At 41.8% G+C, this 21,639-nt stretch overlaps 1 protein-coding gene across 1 annotated transcript in view; it reads right to left on the bottom strand.

Moving 5' to 3' along the window:
• The window catches only part of LOC140737716 (myosin-IIIa), a 181,673-nt gene that overhangs the window by 124,041 nt on the left and 35,993 nt on the right, over positions 1 to 21,639 (bottom strand). The window contains exon 4 of the mRNA XM_073064280.1: positions 19,139 to 19,241. Within this exon, the coding sequence (XP_072920381.1) occupies positions 19,139 to 19,241 (103 nt within the window). The remainder of the gene's footprint in view (positions 1 to 19,138; positions 19,242 to 21,639) is intronic.

Below are 21,639 nucleotides of genomic sequence, written 5' to 3'. Positions count from 1 at the left end.
ATCCTAAAATAGACCATGGCACTAAATGTAATTAATGTCAGAATTCAAAAAGCTCACCCTTCAATGTTTTTTAAAAAAACCCAAATGTTTGCCAATTTTAATGTAAGCTGCTGGAAAACAGGAAGGAAAAAGAGCCCATAAACTCCCTTTTATGCTTTATACCTCTGCATACTAAACATGCTCTCTAAATGAATGTAGGCAAGACAGTTTTGAATTATTCATTTCAAATCAGACAATAAGGATGCAATAGAAATGATGAGATGGAGGCAAATCTTTCTCCAAAGCTCACCCCTATCTGCTGGCAGGCATAGTTCAGTCATGGGCATTTCACAGTGGAGCCTCCTGTGCAGCATTCAAATCAGCATCAACTAATCACCTGCCCTGACTGACTCGTATTCCCCCACAAAGTCAATGACTATACCTTGTGCTTTCTCAGACCTCCTGATTGTTAGTGACCATTAAAGAGTGGAACAAGAATGAAACTCTAATAATGATTTAAAACACCATATTCAATTGTTGGACAAACAATAATGCAATAATAAAGTACTGCAATTTGATGTTAAAATGTCAAGTATTCAATGAGTGAAATCACTAGAACACATTTTGACAAGAATGGCTGACTTAATATTTTCAACAGTTAGACAACACAACAAACTAATTAAATGGATTCTGCTATGGTGCCTTGCTCAACAGTATCTGAACATTACAGATTTCCAAACACAGTGATGTGAAAAGTTCAAAGTGCTAGTCAAAAACACAGCATCAACTATTAAAACATGTAATGAGGTGGGCCAAGAACTTAACACTTTTACTTTACTAGATTTTCCAGACATTCTAAAAATGTTTCACAACTAACAATTCCATGTGGGGTAAGCTGCAGAAGGGCCGGCTGGTGCCATAGTGGCATCAGCGCCGGACTTCGGAGCGAAAGCTCCCGAGTTCGAATCCAGCCAGCTCTCTCGCACGCTTTCCATCCTTGCTGGGTTGAGCATCGAGCTAGCAACTCGGCCTCGTAAAAACAAGAAAGCCTGCTAAAAAAAATGCCGTCACGATGGCGTCCCGATGACTCCACTCGGAGTTAAGGGCTTTCTTCTTCTTTTTTCTAAGCTCCAGATATTTTAAGCTTATATCTTACAATAAATTTCTCAATAATAAGAATCTTATTGTAATATTCTTATACTATTTCAAACAGAGGATACAAAACCAACTGGATATTGTACTCTACCTCAGCCTCTATTTCTAAAAGAACATGACACAAGATGTCATGACTCAGCACAGAAGTTAAAAACTGAAAGTGAAATAGATGACAAAATACTATGAAAACAAAAGTAAAACATAAAGATCAGAAAAAGAAAGATTAAAAAAACTTAAAGCAAAAGAAACAAAGCAAGAGTCACTCGCAACTAAACAGGCCCTTTGGCTCACGATGTTGTGCCAAATCAAATAAATCAGTAATCAAATAGACAACTAATCTCTTCTGCCTATACAATGTCCATAACCTTTTATTTCCCTCACATTCATGTGCCTAACTAAACTTCTCTTATATATACTTAATGTAATTTACAGTATTTTTCTACATTATTGCATTGTACTGCTGCCGCAAAGTTAACAAATTTTGTGACATATGCCAGTGATATTACACCCGATTTTGAGTCTGCCTCTCCTAACACCCCAGGCAGTGCATTCCAGGCAACCACCACTCTGTGTAAAAAAAAAACTTGCCCACACATCCTCTTTGAAATTTGTCTCATTAACGTTTTGCAATTTAGGCAGACGAATCATGGCTTTATAAGCAATAAATGTTCAGTAGCATTCTAAAATTCATCATCAATATAATTAAAGGTTACAATGGCTGCAAAGTGGTAGAAATAAGACCAAAGTTGCCAATAAAAACATTTAAAGTGATAGGCCTTGTTTCTGCCCATTTCTTCTTTGCACACAGTTACTCTAATTGCAATTTTGGGAAGGACTTTACACATTAAAGTAAAAGAAAAACACTTTATCATAACATAAGAATCTATGGGCTAGTATATTCAAACTAAGTCATATCACACCAGAATATGATTTTCCTTAGCAAACTTGCATTAAGTGTTAGAAAGCGACAAGTGCAAGTGACAGGAAAGTGGAGTCAGAAGGTTGAAAATAATGGGGAACGTTTTGTTTCAAAACCCAGGCTTTTATATTTTTGTAGATGATCACAAAATCTGGTGTAGGATAGGAAGACAAAGATTATAGACATCTCTTGGTAGTTCAACATAGGGTGGCATGATGGCTTAATGCTTAGTTAAACTCTTTACAGCCCCAGCGACCAGGCTTTAATTCCCACTGATGTCTGTAAGCAGTTTGTGCGTTCTCCCCATAACCACGTTGGTTTCCTTTGGGTTCGCCTGCTTCCTCCCAAATTCCAGAGTGTACAGGTCAGGGTTAACAAGTAGCCATGTTGGCACCAGAAGCACAGCAACACTGGCGGGCTGCTCCAGCACATCCTTGAAGTGTATTAGTCCTCGTCACAAATAACGCATTTCACTGAATCTTTCAATGTACATGTGACAAATAAAACTAATCTTTAAAATCTTTGTGTTTGACTCTCTAGTTCAGTATACTAACATACTGATTTGAATGGTCCAGAAAACAGGCACAAGACATTACTCTCCTATCAGCAATGACAAGATTCTCACAATACTTCATGTTGGCAGTCGGTGAAGAGCTATTGTAAACAGATCACCTTAAAAATATAAGCAATAACAGGCAGCATTATGAGGTGGTTTACAACATAAATGAAACATTGTGCAGCCAGCTGAATTGACGAGATCAAACATTAATACCAGCCTTTAGTTCTACTCTGTTCACTTCTTCCTGTTAAGCACTTTTGTAGTAAAGCTTGACTAGTAGGAACACAATAGTCAAACAAGATATCAACTTTATATCAACATCAGTTTAAATTCTGCAATATCTTGACTAAGACAGAATTATCCCTTCTTGTGAAACTATAAGTCATTATCCTTGAAGAATACAAGGCAAGGCAGCCTAAATTAGAAAAAGGGATATAGAAACAATGGAGTTTTTTTTAATTGTTCAGTATTTGCTTACAGAGTGCAGTGCATTCTTTGTTAAAAGAGAATTCTGTTCCTTCCAAGGCTTAAAGGAAGGGGAAATTGCAGGTGCTCATACTTACCCTACAGAAATCCTACAAAAGTCAATGGATTCGGCCCAGTTCTTCAAAGTAAAGCCCTCCCAGCCATTGAGCTCATCTGTCGTTGGAAAGCAGCGCCCATCATCAAAGGTCCTCGTCACCAAAGCCACGCTCTTTTCTCACTGCTGCCATCAGGTAGAAGGTAGGGTGCCTCAGGACTCGCACCAACACCAGATTCAAGAACAGCTATTATCCCTCAACCATCAGGCTCTTGAACAAAAGACGATAACTGCACTCATCCATTGAAATGTTCCCACAACAAATGATTTCAGTTTAAGGACTCTATCTTGTTATTTCATACTCTCGTGTTTATTGCTATTTATTTATATCTGGATATGCACAGCTTGTTGTCATCCACGCTTTACGTGATCCTTCATTGATCCTATTATAGTTACTATTCTACAGATTTGCTGAGTATGGCTGCAAGAAAAAGAATCTTAGGGTTGTATGTGGTGTCATACATATATGTACTCTGACAATAAAATTTACTTTGAACTTTTGAACTTCACTTTGAACTTCGAAAATGTGATTGATTTTGTCTCCTTGGAAGTTCAGCCATATAGATCCATGACCGAAAGGGTACCAATTCCTGCGATCTATAATTTACCTCAACTCATCAGTAGTGTTCCTGAACTCTTTCATATGTGATGAGAGTAGAGGGCAGGACAGTGAAGTAAATGAATTCAGATAAATTCTATGGGAGATTTTATACTGTATCTCACATTTTGGGTGGCGGGGTAGAGGTACATCTCTACCAAAGGAGGTGTGAGGTGCTCCTTCCCTCCGCTAGCCTGCAGGTCACCCTTGTGCAAGATGTAGCAAGGTGGGATCAGGGTCACATGAAGTCACAGATGGTGGATGGTCGTATGAGCAGCTAGTGCATGTCAGAATTCCTTATGTGACCACTGATGCCAGGCAATCTCTGAAGAGTATTGATAATGGCTGGGGTCACCCATCTTGTAATGACACTGCCCAGAAGACAATGGCAAACCACTTGTTGAAAAATTTGCCAAAAACAGCCAGTCATGGGAAAACTATGATCACCTATGTCATATAACACAGCACATAACGAATGAACAATCTCAAATTAGTGATTATTCAATAATTAGTAATTATTAATTTCCAAATGGCCTTTAGACCAGGTTCAGCTGTATAGAGGAAGCCACTCCTTACAATGGCCCACCTCCTCTAAAGCATGTGCATCCTTTGCATCAGAGAGTGAGGCGAGGAGTGAAGGATGAAAGGAAAAATGTCATATAAATGGATCCATTCAGTCTGTGAAAGTCCAGGTAATCTATTCATTTCCATGATCCTTGAGGAAGGAAGCATATCCAGGAAAACATCCACTCTTCTTTATGCGTTAGCACACAAAACCATGTTCCAACAATTGTAGTTCTACACTGAAAATTAGCCTAGATTTTGTACCCTTCCATTTCAGTGTGGTATCTGTTGAGTAAAACCAACCAATGCAAGAATTGATTGTGATGTGTAGGACTGAGAGTTGCAGATCCTGGGCCTCTGTACCTCCCTCTGCAATTGGATCCTCAACTTCCTAACCGGAAGACCACAATCTCTGCGGATTGGCGATAACATATCCTCCTGGCTGACGATCAACACTGGCGATCAGAGGTGTGTGCTCAGCCCACTGCTCTACTCTCTATATACACATGGCTGTGTGGCTAGGTATAGCTCAAATACCCGTCTATAAATTTACTAACAATACAACCATTGTTGGTAGGATCTCAGTTGGTGGCAAGAGGGCATACAGGAGTGAGATGTGCCAACTAGTGGAGTGGTGCTGCAGCAACAAATCTGGCACTCAATGTCAGTAAGACGAAAGAGCTGATTATGGACTTCAGGAAGGGTAAGACAAAGGAACACATACCAATCTTCAGAGGGATCAGAAGGGGAGAGAGTGAACAGCTTCAAGTTCCTGGGTGTCGAGATCTCTGAGGATCTAGCCTGGTCCCAACATATCAATGTAGTTATAAAGAAGGCAAGACAGTGGTTATGGTTTATTAGGAGTTTGAAGAGATTTGGCATATTAACAAATACACTCGAAAACTTCTATAGATGTACCGTGGAGAGCATTCTGACAGGCTGCATCACTGTCTGGTATGGGGGGGGAGGGGCTACTGCACAGGACCGAAAGAAGCTGCAGAAGGTTGTAAATCTAGTTAGCTCCATCTTGAGTACTCGCCTACAAAGTACCCAGGACATCTTTAGGGAGCAGTGCCTCAGAAAGGCAGCATCCATTATTAAGGACCTCTAGAACCCAGGGCATGCCCTTTTCTCACTGTTACCATCAGGTAGGAGGTACAGAAGCCTGAAAGCACATACTCAGCAATTCAGGAACAGCTTTTACCCCTCTGCCATCCGATTCCTGAATGGATATTGAATCTTTGGACACTACCTCACTTTTTAAAACATACAGTATTTCTGTTTTTGTATGTCTTTTAAAAATATACGACATACGTAATTGATTTACTTGTTTATTTATGATTATGATTTTTATTTTATCTATTATTATTTTTTCTCTGCTACATTATGTATTGCCTGGAATTGCTGCTGCTAAGTTAACAAATTTCACGTCACATGCCGGTGATAATAAACCTAATTCTGACTGCACGGGTACTAAGCTGATAGAATTGTTGCCATTCAATGATACTTTAAGCTCATCTCTCAGAAAGAAGTATAAGGTATCATGGACGTATTCAAAGTTTTTCCAGTGACCCAGCCAATATCTGTCACTCAACAAGCGTTTCTAAAAAAAAACCTATGCATTTTTAGTTTGTAGAGTCTTGCTAGATAAAAGCAGACTTCAACATTTTTCAATTTATATTCATGATTGTATTGTAATAACTTCAAACTGTTCAATGACCAACTGAACTTATTTAAGATGCTTTATAAATTTAAGTTCTTTCCTCTTCTAACATGTCATCTCCAAAATCATGAGCTTTACAATACAGAAAAAGAACTTCAATTATAGACTACAGTAGGAATGGAGACAGGCTAACCTCTATTGATATCAATTTATCAGGGGTTGAGAGGGTGAACAGCTTTTAAGTTCCTTGGCATAAACATCACTAAGGATCTCACGTGGTCTGTACATACGGGCTGTGTGGTGAAGAAAGCACAACAGCGCTTATTTCACCTCAGACAGTTGAAGTTTGGTGTGGGCCCCCAGATCCCAAGAACTTTCTACAGGGGCACAACTGAGAGCATCCTGACTGGCTGCATCACTGCCTGGTGTGGGAACTGTACTTCCCTCAATTGCAGGACTCTGCAGAGAGTGGTGCGGACAGTCCATCGCATCTGTAGCTGTGAACTTCCCACTATTCAGGACATTTACAAAGACAGGTGTGTTAAAAGGGCCTGAACGATAATTGAGGACACGAGTCACCCCAACCACAAACAGTTGCTACCATCTGGGAAACAGTACCACAGCATAAAAGCCAGGACCAACAGGCTCTGGGACAGCTTCTTCCACCAGGCCATCAGACTGATTAATTCACACTGATACAACTGTATTTCTATGTTATATTGACTATTCTGTTGTACATACTATTTATTATAAATTACTATAAATTGCACATTACACACTTAGACAGAGACATAACAAAGATTTTCACTCCTCATGTAAGTAATAAAGTCAATTCAATTCATATTAAACCATGCCAGCTGCCTCCATTATTCTCCATACAAAATGATTGTTTGAACATAAGTTTGTGCAAGAGTATCTGCCTCTGACATCTCCCCCTATATTTCTTCCAATCACCTTAAAAATATATCCTCTCATATTAGCTCCTGGTGCCCTGGGAAAAAGTGCTGGCTGTCCACTCCATCTGTGTCTTTTATCACCTTAGACAGCATTCTTCATAAAATGTGTCTCTAACCCAGGAAGCATCCTGGTAAGTCTCCTCAGCACCCTTTCTAAAGTTCCCACATCCTTCCTATAATGAGGCAATACTCCAAGTGTGGCGTAACTGGGAATTTTTTTTAAAGAGCTGCTATATCACCTGCTGGCTCTTAAACTCAATACCTTAACTAATGAAGGGAAACACCCACTGTTCCATGACTACCCTAACTGTGCATGCAGCAACTTTGAGGGATCTAGGACATGGATCCCAAGATCTTTCTGCTCTTTGACACTAAGAATGTTGCCACTTCACACTTTGCCACCTCTCAGGCAGCTCTGCATCCTGTTAATGCCCCGTGGTAAGTTACAAACAACCTTCTACTATTCACAGCACCGCCAACTCCCATATCGTTTGCAAACATACTAACCCACCTTTCCACTTCCTCATTTAAATCACCTGTAAAAATATTCCACAGCAGGCAACCAGACCACTAGTCCCACACCACCAGGCAGAATTCATGACATCTGCTACTGCCCTGTCTTCTGTGGGTAAGCCAATTCAGAGCCAAGTTTCCCTGGATCTCATCCCTCCTGACTTTTGGAATGAGCTTACCATCGAGATCCCTCATCAAAACACCTCACTAAAAGTCCATTTATATCATATCCACTACCATCATTAGAGTGCTTTGTTATATCTTCAAAGAATTTAATCAGGCTCCCAAGGCATGACCTCACATACCGACCATCCTTAAAAAGACTATGCTTCTCCGAATGTAAATTCAGAGTTTAGGAATCCTTTCTAATAATAGATAGATAGATAGATACTTTATTCATCCCCATGGGGAAATTCAACTTTTTTCCAATGTCCCATACACTTGTTGTAGCAAAACTAATTACATACAATACTTAACTCAGTAAAAAAAAATATGATATACATCTAAATCACTATCTCAAAAAGCATTAATAATAGCTTTTAAAAAGTTCTTAAGTCCTGGCGGTAGAATTGTAAAGCCTAATGGCATTGGGGAGTATTGACCTCTTCATCCTGTCTGAGGAGCATTGCATCGATAGTAACCTGTCGCTGAAACTGCTTCTCTGTCTCTGGATGGTGCTATGTAGAGGATGTTCAGAGTTATCCATAATTGACCGTAGCCTACTCAGTGCCCTTCGCTCAGCTACCGATGTTAAACTCTCCAGTACTTTGCCCACGACAGAGCCCGCCTTCCTTACCAGCTTATTAAGACGTGAGGCGTCCCTCTTCTTAATGCTTCCTCCCCAACACGTCACCACAAAGAAGAGGGCGCTCTCCACAACTGACCTATAGAACATCTTCAGCATCTCACTACAGACATTGAATGACGCCAACCTTCTTAGGAAGTACAGTCGACTCTGTGCCTTCCTGCACAAGGCATCTGTGTTGGCAGTCCAGTCTAGCTTCTCGTCTAACTGTACTCCCAGATACTTGTAGGTCTTAACCTGCTCCACACCAATATGCCTATCACTGAAGTAAAACTCACAGGATTATCCCTATAATTCCCAGGATTACCCCTATTAATTCCTTGAACAAAGGAATAACATTTGCCACCCTCTAATCATCTGGCACTACTCCTGTGACCAGTGAGGACACAAAGATCATTGCTAAAGACACAGCTTCCTGTAGTAACCTTGGGTATATCCTTTCCAACCGCAGGGACATACCTGCCCTAACGTTTTTAAAATGTTTCAACACTGCGTCTTTCTTAACCTCAACATGTTCCAGCACATTAGCCAGTTTGTCAAGGTCCTTCTATCTGGTGAGTACTGAAGCAAAGTATTCATTTAGGAGCTCCCCACCATCTCCTCCAACTCCTGGAACAAATATCCGCTTTTATCCCTGATCAGTCCCACCCTCACAAAATGTCCTCCGTTCTTCACAAATGTGTAGAATGCCACTGGGGGGGGGGGGGTTCCTTAATCCTACTCACCAAGGTGTTTTCACATCCCCTTTTAGCCCTCATAAGTCCTTTCTTAAGCTTTTTCCCAGCTATCTTATAACACTCAGGAGCCCTGCCTGATTTTACTTCTAAACCTTTAAGTGTGATTCCTAAGTTGACAAAGTGTCTGTCTCTGAGATGAATTGCTCTATGACTCTGTGACATTCACTCTGTGCTGGACTAACTAGTTAGGAATGGCCATCTTCTCAGGCAATATTGGATTCAAATAAGACTTATTTCTGTTGGGGATAATTCTGGGGTTATGAAATTATGGATAGCATAATTACAGATTAAATTTAATGAGAACCAGTCTTCAGGAAATAAAACATGTACACAAGTTAGCTTCCAACTGATACCTTGTGGCTCATGAGAACTATCGCTGGTGGAGGACACTCTGTTTCTGTCCTATTGAAACTACATGGGGGAAGACAATTGATCAATATTCCTGCTATTAGCACAGTGTATCCCTCCACTTAATGAAGAGTTCAAAGTTCAAATTATTACATACATACATCTCACCAAACACTACCCTGAGATTTATTTTCCTGCAGACATTCAGAGTGGGTCAAAGAAATGCAATAGGATCAATGAAAAACCACGCACAAACACTGACAATTAACCAATGAGCAAAAATAATCAAACCATACAAATACAAAATACTAATAATAAATAAACAAAAAAACAAGTAAATAAATAATACTGTGTTGATAAGCTGTGTAGTCCTTAAAAGTGATTCCATAGTTTGTGTTCAGTGATCATTTCAGTGTTGTTGTGAATGAAGTTGTCCTTGTTGGACAGGAGCCTGATGGTTGAAGGGTAAATAACTGGCCCTGAACCTGCTGGTGCCTATCCTGAGGCTTCTGTACCTTCTTCTCGATGGAAGCCGTGAGAAGGGTACATTGGGGCAGCTTTCCTGCGACAGTGCCTCGTGTAGATGTGTTCAATGGTGGGGAGGGATTTTCCTGTAATGAATTGCGCTATGTCCACCAATTCTTTTGGTAAGCTCTTCCATTCTTGGGGACTGGTCTTTCCATACCAGGCTGGGTCCATATCAGGACAGATCTATTTTGTCATACCATATAACCTTCTGTTTAGTTGTACATTCATGGAGCTACCCTTCAACTGTATCAAAAGGGGAATATTTTGAGTGTCTGGCTTTAGGAAGAGACACCATTACTGCATATTTAAAGGGTTTGGCTAGTTGGGATGTGCTGCCTTTGTAAATATGTAATTCCGTAAATTTACCAGACTATTCAAAGTTAAATAGGTGATTATCACAATTAAAACTGTAGCTTATTTCAAACAAGAGTAAATATACTTAGTTTAGTTTTTGTTTTTATCTGTGTGTTGAAGCTGTATAAAGCATCATGTCAGAGAGCGAGATTCTCTTGGATTCCCCTGGAGGTTCAGTGTGTGAATAGGGACTTTCATATTTACCAGTTACAGCTTCTATGCAGCTCAGTTTTAGTCAGACACAACAATTACCTCTTCCATCTGGGGAATCTGAGCAGGCCAATGCAGACAGTCTGGGACCCACTGATGGGGCAGACAGTGGCTGTGAAGATGAGTACTTGGTGAGGCGTGCTCCTTCTGCCATTCACACAGTTCCTGATATGGAGCTTGAGGCGGAGGTTCCAAAGAGGAATCAAATTTTCCTTCTCTACTTGGTGTTGTCATGGGCCCAGAGACTCTTAGGAGTCAGCATGGATACTGCTTTTCTTCAAGAGGGTTTAACCACATCCTGGATTGTACTTTCCTCTGCTCACCTCTTCCCATGATGGAGCACAGAACAGAGAATCAACTTCAAGAATCTGGTGCTGGGCATACAAATGATGAAGGGTCTTGGCCTGAAACACTGACAGTTTATTTCCCTCCATAGATGCTGCCTGACCTGCTGAATTTCTCCAGCATTTTATGTGTGTTGCTTTGGATTTCCAGCACCTGCAGAATCCCTTGTGCTTATGCAAATGACGTTACCTGGTAAACATACCAAATTAAGGTCACTAGGGTTTCAAAGTTGAGGACATCGAGGATCTTGAGGAGACCTTGTTGCTGGTAGTTTTGCTGTGCCCAGATCTCTGAAGCATGTTGTGTGAGACTTCATTTGCCTCGGTAGATCATGAACTTTGTAACAGATCTGGAGGTCTCAACAATTGAAAGACTTTTTTCTTCAATTGACTATTGACTAAAAGCTGTGCTACCATATTGAAAATACAATTGGACTACATCAGTGACAGCCTTTGCTGAAAATACAGAAGGGAGCTTTAAAAGCCACAGTTTAACTGGAAGCCAATATAATTCAAGTCATCAAGGGATCAGTAGCAGAAAGGGTTCCTGGGTATCAACACCTCTGAAGACCTAGCTGGGGCCCAACACATTGATGCAATTATAAAGGCGGCACACTACCGGTTTTATTTCAATAGCAGGTTGAGGAGATTTGACATGTCGGCAAAGACTCTGGCAAGTTTCTACAGATATACCATGCAGAGCAGTCTAACTGCTTGCATCACCGTCTGGTATGGAGTCACCAATGCACAGGGTCCAAAAAAAAACTGCAGAATGTTGCGAACTTAGCGACCTCCATGAGTACTAGCCTTCACACCTTTGCAGACATTTTCAAACTGGCGATGCCTCAAAAAAGGAGGCATCCATCATTAAGGACCCCCACCACCAAGGACATGCTTTCTTTTCATTTCTACCACCAAGCAGAAAGTACAGGAGCCTAAAGTCACATACTCAACATTTTAAGAAGAGCTTCTTCCCTCCACCAGATAATGAACTAACCCCTGAACTCTACCTCACTATATATGCACTACTTAATACTTATATACAGATCTTATTGTAATTTATAGTATTTTATGTATTGCACTGTACTACTGTCACAAAACAGCAAAATTCATGACATATGTCAGACTAGGTTACTGCCATTGAGCATGGGTTTGTGGTGTAGAAGGGAAAGAGGGAGAAGAGGGGAGCGGTAGTGATAGGCGACTCAGCAGTCAGAGGAACCGACAGGAGGTTCTGTGGACGTGAATGGGACACCCGAATGGTAGGTTGCCTCTCAGGTGCCAGGATCAGGGACATCTCAGATCATGTCCACAGCATTTTGGAGGGGAAGGGGGGAGGGAGAGCAACCAGATGTCTTGGTACATTTTGGTACCAATGACATGGGAAGGAACAGCAAAGAGGTCCTGAAGAGAGAATTTAGAGAGCTAGGCAGAATGGTAAGAAGCAGAACCTCCAGGGTAGTAATTTCTGGATTGCTACCTGTGCCACGCACCAGTGAGGGTAGAAATTGAATGATTTGGCAGCTAAATGTGTGGCTGAGAAGCTGGTGCAGGGGGCAGGGCTTCAGGTTTTTAGATCATTGGGATCTCTTTTGGGGGAGGTATGGCCTGTAAAAAAGGGATTGGTTGCACTTGAACCCGAAAGGGACCAATATTCTCGTGGGCAGGTTTGTTAGAGCTGTTGGGGAGAGCTTAAACTAACTTAGCAGGGGGATGAGAACCAGAGTGAAGAGAATCAGGAAAGGATGGATGGTAAAAAAGCAAAGATAGCATGCAGTCAGATTGTCAGGAAGGGCAGGCAGGTGATAGGACAAAATCGCAGCCAGCAAGATGTGCATTAGTGGGTTAGGGATGCAGAATCAAAACGGGTAGCAAAAACGGTACTCAAGGTGTTATATCTCAATGCATGCAGTATGAGAAATAATACTTGGATGATCTTGTTTACTATTACAGATTGTCAGGTATGATGTTGTGGCCATCACTGAATCATGGCTGAAGGATGGTTGTAGTTGGGAGCTCAATGTCCCAGGTTACACGTTGTATTGGAGGAATAGGAAGGTAGGCAGAGGGGGTGACATGGCACTGCTGGTGAAGAATTGCATCAAATCATTAGAAAGATTTAACATAGAATTGGAAGATGTTGAATCCTTGTGGGTTGAATTAAGAAAATGCAAGGGTAAAAGGAACTGATGACAGTTATATACAAGCCTCCCAACAGTAGCTAGGATATGGACTACGGATTACAAAGGGAAATAGAAAAGTTGTGTCAAAAGGGCAATGTTATGATAGTCATGAGAGATTTTAACATGGAGGTTAGATTGGGAAAATCAGGTTGGTAATGGATCTCAAGAGAGTGAATTTGTTTAATGCCTATGAGAAGGTTTTTTTTTTAAGAGCAGTTTGTGGTTGAACCTACTAGAGGATCAGCTATACTGGATTGGGTGTTATGTAATGAACTGAAAGCGATTAGGAAGCTTCAGATAAAAAGGATCATTAGGAACCAGTGATCACAATATGATTGAGTTCAACTTGAAATCTGATAGGGAGAAAGCAAAGTCCGATGTAGCAACATCTCAGTGGAGTAAAGGAAATTACAGTAGTATGACAGAGGAGTTGGTACTGTAAATTGGAAGGAGATGCTGGCAGGGATGACAGCAGAACAGCAATGGCGTGAGTTTCTGGGAAAAATGAGGAAGGTGCAGGACAGATGTATTCCAAAAATGAAGAAATACTCAAATGGCAAAATAATTCAACCATGGTTGACAAGTCAAAGCTAATGTAAAAGCAAAAGAGGGCATACAAAAAAAGCAAAAGTTAGTGGGAAGACAGAGGATTGGGAAGCTTTTATAACCCTACAGAGAACAACTAAAAGAATCATCAGGAGGGAAAAGCTGAAATATGAAAGCAAGCTAGCAAACAACATCAAGGTGGATAGTAAAAGATTTTCAAAACATGTAATGAGATGAGGGTAGATATGTGACAGCTAGAAAATGAGGCCAGAGAAATAATAACAGGGGACAAGGAGATGGCAAATGAATGAAATGAGCATTTTGCATCAGTCTTCACCGTTGAGGACACTAACAGTATGCTAGATGTTGAAGAGTGTGAAGGAAGAAGTGAGTGCAGTTACTATTACAAAAGACATACTCAAAAAGCTGAAAGATTTAACGGTACACAAGTCACCCAGACCAGATGAACCGCACCCTAGGGTTCTGAAAGATGTAGTGGTAGAGATCGTGGAGGCACTTAGTAATGATCTTTCAAGAATCACTGGACTGTGGCATGATTCCGGAGGACTGGAGAGTTGCAAATGTCACTCCACTCTTTTAAGAAAAGAGGAAGGCAGCAGAAAGGAAATTAGAGCGGTTAGCCTGACCTCAGTGGTTGGAAAGATGTCAAACTCAATTGTTAGGGATGAGATTATAGCGTACTTGGTGACACAGGACAAGAAAGCACAAAGTCAGCATGGTTTCCTTAAAGGGAAATCTTGCCTGATGAACCTGTTGGAATTCTTTGAGGAGATTACAAGTAGGATGGATAAAGGGGATGCAGTGGATGTTGTATATTGGACTTTCAGAAGGCCTTTGGCAAGGTGCCACACGAAGCTGTTTATCAAGTAAAGTGTCACAATCACAGGCTTGGCAGCACAGCAGATACAGCCATCGCGCTCATGAATATGGATATGTCAGCGATTTATTTCATTGTGATAGTATTTAACTCTATTCTTTCCATCGTACAGACTTGACCCCTGGCACAGCAATGCTTTGCTGCCTGCTCACCTCCAGCCTTGCCTGAGAAGCTGGAGGGTTGAGTCAAATGACTCTGAACACTAGTGCTATTCATTTTGTATTTAGTTCTTCCTTTCAGCCGCAGTGTAGGCTTCCTTTTCCATTTGAGAGTTTTAGTTAATGGCCCTGTTTGGCCTAGTGTTTATTGTTTTCTTTTCCCTCTAACTCTGTTCGCATTCAAGTCTGTGAACTATCGACCCTCTTCAGTGTCACTCAATCCCCGCTTATAAAATGTCATATCCAAACCTGGTGACATTAAGAGTCTATGGTATTACCGGAAATTTACTAACGTGGTTAGAGCATTGGCTGATTGGTAGGAGGCAGCGATTTAGATGATGGAACAGATGGCTTTGTTGCCAAGTTTGCAGATGATACGAAGATTGTTGAAGGGGCAGGTAATATTCAGAAAAAACAAAGGCTGTAGGACTTAGACAGATTAGGAGACTGAGCAAGTGAGTAGCAAATGAAATACAATGTTGGAAAATACATGGTCATACACTTTGTCAGAAGAAATAAGAGTGCAGACTATTTTCTAAATGGGGAGAAAATCCAAAGATCTGAGATGCAAAGGGACTTTAGAGTTCTTGAGCAGGACACCCTAATGGTTAACTTGCCTGTCGAGTCTGTGGTGGGGAAGGCAAATGCAATGTTAGCATTCATTTCAAGAGGTCTAGAATATAAGAGCAGGGAGCTGATGCGGAGACTTTATAAGGCACTGGCGAGGCCTCACCTTGAGACTTGTGAACAGTTTTGGGCTCCTTATTTAAGAAAAGATGTGCTGGCATTGGAGAGGATTCAGAGGAGGTTCACAAGGATGATTCTTGGAATGAAAGGCTTATCATACGAGGAACGTTTGATGGCTCTGGGCCTGTACTCACTGGAATTTTGAAGGGTGAAGGGGATCCATTGAAACCTAGACAGAGTAGATGTGGAAAGGATGTTTCCCATAGTGAAGGAGTCCAGGACAGAAGGGCACAGCCTCAGGATAGAGGGGTGTCCATTTAAAACTGAGATGGGGAAAAATTTCTTTAGCCAGAGGGTGGTGAATTTGTGGAATTTTTTAACCCAGGTAGTTCATTTGGTGTGGTTAAAGCAAAAATTGATAGATTCTTAATTGGCACAGCATCAAAGGTTAAGGGGAGAATGCCCAGAAGTGGGGCTGATGAGGGGTAAAAGGGATCAGCCATAATTAAATTGTGGAGCAGACGCGATGGGCTAAATGGCCTAATTCTCCAACGTCTTAATGTCTTATAATAAACCTGATTCCAATTCATCTAGTACCATGAGATAGAAAATTTGGACAGTGTATTACCTCAAGAGCTGCACCATTTTGATGACTGTTTCTTTAGACGAGAGTGGGCGGTTAGACAGAAGTGTGAATGAGTGACGCAGTGAGTCAGTGCAGAGTTATGCTACCTTACAAAGTTGGAAACGGTCAATGTTAGTGATGATTGGAGATGTGGTTAGAAGCAAATCAGTTGTGTTTGTCAAGCCTGCAACAATTATGGTTTACATTTCCTCTTACAACTGCTGTTTTAAGAGTCAAATCTGTGGAGTAAAATACCACTGATGTGACATTTGACAGTTGCTTCATGTTGCACCATAGAAAAGCAAATAATTACAGATTGGTTTTAGTTAATCACTGCCTCCATTGGTGGAGTCCAGTGGTGGTAGACCTGAGAGAGTGAATAAAAACTTCACACCCTGCCCTTCAGCTTTACGGCAGCACACTATAAACGAATTTATTCAAATGTAAATGCCAGTCATTGTTACGCGTTTTAAATGTTAGTTCCATATATCACATCTCTTTTAATTACTTCAGATGATTTTATTAAATTTGGTACTTTTAGTTGTGTTAAGTAAATAGTTTCAAATAGCTTTAAGATATTAGTATCCAAAGTTGTGTAGAGCTCAGGATCCCAAGTTCCACCGCCCAGGGTTTGCTCCACCTTGCAAGAGAACATGGAGTAAAGATTTCAGTAGAATGGGAGATCTCTAGCATGGCCACTGTATCATCCTGGGACGGAATGCAAACAGTGGATTGGATTGAGTGTGAGAGCATTTCCACACCTCTCAGGGTTTATCAGCAACAGTGCTGAGGCCAAAAGGGTTTAGAAGATTCAAGTTCCAATAGCCTAACCTGGTCCAATCATATCCAAGAAAACTCACCAATACCTCTACTCCCTCAGAAGGCTAAAGAAATTTGGCATGTTCCCTTTGACTCTCATCAATTGTTAAATCGATTAAATACAGAGAGCATCTTATCACTTTATCATTTTCACCTACCACCCCACCAGCCTCCAGATCCAACGTATAATTCTCGGTATATATTCCGCCACCTCCAATGGGATCCCACTACCAAGTACATCTTTTCCTCCCCCACCCTTTCTGCTTTCCGCAGGGATCGCTCCCTACGCGACTCCCTTGTCCACTCGTCCCCCCCATCCCTTCCCACTGATCTCCCTCCTGGCACTTATCCTTGTAAGCGGAACAAGTGCTACACCTGCCCTTACACTTCCTCTCTCACCACCATTCTGGGCCCCAGACAGTCCTTCCAGGTGAGGTGACACTTCACCTGTGAGTACACTGGTGTGGTATACTGCGTCTGGTGCTCCCGGTGTGGCCTTTTATATATTGGTGAGACCCGACGCAGACTGGGAGACCGTTTCGCTGAACACCTACGCTCGGTCCACCAGAGGAAGCAGGATCTCCCAGTGGCCACACATTTTAATTCCACGTCCCATTCCCATTCTGATATGTCTATCCATGGCCTCCTCTACTGTCAAAATGAAGCCACACTCAGGTTGGAGGAATAATACCTTAAATACCAGCTGGGTAGCCTCCAACCTGATGACATGAACATTGACTTCTCTAACTTCCGTTTATGTCCCTCCCCTTCTTACCCCATCCCTGATATATTTAGTTTTTTTTCCTCCCTCCCTTTTTTTTCGTTCTCTCTCTCTTTGCCCACCACTCTGCCTGTTCTCCATCTCCCTCTGGTGCTCCCCCCACCCCTTTCTTTCTCTCTAGGCCTCCCATCCCATGATCCTTTCTAGCTCTGTATCCCTTTTGCCAATCACCTTTCTGGCTCTCAGCTTCATCCCACCCCCTCCTGTCTTCTCCTATCATTTCACATTTTCCCCTCCCCTCCTACTTTCAAATCTCTTACTATCTTTCCTTTCAGTTAGTCCTGACGAAGGGTCTCGGCCCGAAACATCGACAGTGCTTCTCCTTACAGATGCTGCCTGGCCTGCTGTGTTCCACCAGCATTTTGTGTGTGTTGCTTGAATTCCCAGCATCTGCAGATTTCCTCGTGTGAGCATGGAAGTATCAAGACTAGGGAGGTCAACTGTGACCATATACAAAAAGAAACTGCAGAGAGTTGTGGAGATGGCTCAACATATCACAGAAAACAGCCTTACCTCCATGCACTCTGTCTACACATTCAATAAAGCAGCCGGCATAATCACAGCCCCCACCCTCCCACTGGGCAGAAGATACAAAAGTCTGAAAGCAGAAATCACCAAGCACAAGAGCAGCTTCTACCCCACTATTATTGCCTATTGAACTGTCCTACAGTACAAGAAGAAACCTTGACCTCACAAAGTACCTGATTGTCTACCTGCAGTGCACATTTCCTGTAATAGTAACACTCTATTCTGCAGAGTTATTCTTTCACCTAGTATTACCTCAATGCACTGCTGCGATGAACTGATCTGTATGAACGGTATGCAAATTTTTCACCGTGCCTCAATATCGGTGACAATAATGATACTTTTTATCAATCATTTGCATGAGGGGTTCCCAACCTGGGCTCCACAGACCTCATGCTTAATGGTAGGGGCCCTTGGCATAAATAGGTTGGGAACCCCTGATTTAGACCATCTGCGTCTTCAAGGAATCTTATTCTTTTTTTTTAAAAAGAAAAGGTAAGTTCTGTTATAAACCACTTTATGAAGTTCCATGAATGACAATTTCAAAGTAATTTTCATTCAAATTAGTTTATGATCATATACACTAGGGTGCAAGAGATTGCTTGTTTACATAAAGCTCGAAGAGTAAGCACTATACATGGTGATAATGAGGAAATCTATGGCTACACCACAACAGCAATAAACTCCTCTAGGAATCCAACACGAGAAATTGAAATCGGTTTCCAATTTCCAATTTCTAATTGAAAGGGCATTATTGTGCAATAATAAAATGAACAACCACCACATGCGTTAATTTGTCTAATCATTTGTGTGAATTGTTTACTCACCCAAACCCTCCTACGGTTAAAAGTAAATAATTCTCAGTCTGTATTTAACAATACTCTTTGTTACAAGGGAAAGCAATTATCAGCAGCTCTCTCCCCAACCCCCCACCCCCCCCCCCACACCCTTTTTCATTTTGGAGTCTTCCCCCTTCCTTTTCAGTCCTGGAGAAGGGTCTCAGCCTGAGCCATCGACTGTGTATTCGTTTCCATAGATGCTGCCTGGCCTGCCGAGTCCCTGCAGCATTCTGCGGGTGTTGCATTGTCATTATTAGCTCCTTACCTGCAGAACCTGTCGCTCTAACTGAGAGTTTCCTTTGCAGAGCTCCATGATCTGACGCAGCAGTAGCTTAGTACTCTCAGTCTTCCCAGCGCCACTTTCCCCACTGCGAATTCAAAATCAGATCAAACTTCAGCTATACGTCATTTTTTAAAACTGTTTCATATCTGGACAGCATTAGAATAAGAATTTGAAACACCGCAATGAAAAATCACAGAAAATAAGAATTCCAAATGTTTCAACAATGGGTAAACTAATGGTGTGATTTTTAAGTGAATTGCGAAGGAAATGCTGGAAAGGATGAATTTGTACTGCAATACCCAACTAGATCTGCACACACTGGAAGGTGAGCAGCACTACTGGGAGTCAGAAGACAGGAACGCTGGAAAGGACCACATTCAAAATTGGCCTCCTTTACTCAAGTATCTTGGCCCAAAGTGTCAACTGTTTATTCCACTCCACAGATGCTGCCTGACCTGCTGAGTTCCTCCAGCATTGTGTCCACCAACAGACGCTGCTTGACATGCTGAGTTCCTCCAGCACATCGTTTCTTGCTCCAAATTCCAGCATCTGTAATCACGTCTTCTAATTTGCTTCATTGTCCGAAGCAAGCACATGCACTAACATACTGCAGTACTGAGGTATTTCTGACAACACACGAACTTCTCAATGGTTTGAAGATCAGTCATTCGCCAAGAGAGGCAGAAGATCAACAAGCCACTGTTGTCCGTGCAACATATCACACCGACAAGTCACCTCTCTTCTTAAGCCCATCACTCCTATTGACCCATAGTCTGTTGACAGCAGCTTGCCAGAGTCCTCTGACCTGGGCCAAAGGTTGATCAGCCTTGTGGCCTCAACTTTCACCACACGACTTCATATGCCTTCTACGTGATGATATTTCCTCTCCCAGGGAAGAAGCCCTTAGAGCTTCTGTTAGTGTTTCTGTAGCTCTGGGCTTTTACAAGATGGGGTTGCTAGCCCCATGCCCAACCCTCCTCCTTTCGCAGCCGCAAAGAACTACTGAGATTAAATTGATTAGGGATTAACTCTTTACGGGTGGAGTTGAGAAATAAAAAGATGGTCGCTCTTTTGGGGTTGTATTATAGGCTCCCAAATAGTCAAAGGAAATTAAAAGAGCAAATATATAGGGAGATTGTGAACAGTGGGAACAGTGCTTGGAGCTAGAATAAGATAGAGTTCAAAAGTTAAAGTACACTTATTATCAAAATATGTTAACTATGTATAACCTTGAGTTCCATCTCCTTACAGGCAGCCACAAAACAAAGAAACCCAAAAGAACTCATTAAAAAAAAAGAAAACCAAATACCCAATGCGCAGAAAATAAACAAATAGTACAAACATCCAAAAGCAAGCAAACTGCTCAAGTTCACAGCTGTGAGTCCGCAGCCACGGAACCAGTTATCACTGCAGCCAATCCAGTTAGCTGCAGGCCACAGCCTCAATTCAGCACCGAGGTAGAACAATAACAATGCAAAATAAGTTGCAAATGCTGCAGGAAAAGTAGAAATTGAGGTAAGCAGTAAAATGCAAGAGGCCTATTCTACAAGAAGTCTGCTCAAGAGTCTGAGAACATGAGATGGAAGCTGTCCTTGAGCCTGGTGGTGCATCCTTTCAGGCTCTTGTATCTTCCACCCAATGGGAGAGAGAAGAAAGAATATTTGGAGTGGGCGGGGTCTTGGTTTATGCTGATTGCTTTACTGAGGCACCAAGTATAGACAGAGTCCATAAAGGGGAGGCTGGTTGCTTTGATTGTAACTTTCCCAAGACAGACTTGGACTGCAGTATGGTTAAGGACTTGGATGGGATGGAATTTGGTAAATGTGTTCAAGAAGGTTTCCTCAGGCAATATAGAGAGGTTCCTATCAGGGAGAGAGAAGCTCAACCTATTCCTGGGTAATAGGATGGGGTAAGTAACTTAAGTGTCAGTAAGCGAGGGAAACACTTTATGACCAGTGACCATTGTTTTATTTCGTTTTAAAATAGTTATGGAAAGGGACAGAACTGCTTCACAGCTGGGGCAGTGTAAATTCTAACAGTATACGGCAGGAGCATGCAAAGATTGTAATTGATTGCAGGCTGGCTGTGAGCAAACAGCCTTCACCAAGTGGGAGGCTTTTAAAGGTCAGCAAATGAGATCTCAAGTTCTGCATCTTCCAGTTAGACTGGAGAACGAGACTGTTAGCAGTACGAGACTGTTAGGAGTGTACTGGTTAGTATGATGCTCTACAGTGCCAGATCATGATCAGGATTAAATTCCCAAGAGTTCATACGTTCTCCCCATGACCATGTGGCTTTCCTCCAGGTGCTTTGGTTTGTGTTGGTTCTGTAAGTACAGCAACATCACATCTTGGACTGTGTTGATCACTGACACAAACAACACATTTCAATGCATGTTTTGAAGTTGGATGACCAGGGATATATGGAGGCCCTAGCCAGGAAAAAGGGGGCATGGCTCAAGTACAGTCAGCTAGGATCAAAAA

The sequence above is a fragment of the Hemitrygon akajei genome, chromosome 13 (assembly GCF_048418815.1).
Source record: "Hemitrygon akajei chromosome 13, sHemAka1.3, whole genome shotgun sequence".
In the NCBI taxonomy this organism is placed as follows: Eukaryota; Metazoa; Chordata; class Chondrichthyes; order Myliobatiformes; family Dasyatidae; genus Hemitrygon; species Hemitrygon akajei.
The sequence above is the reverse complement of the archived record's forward strand: the minus strand, read 5'-3'. Positions and strand labels throughout refer to the sequence as shown.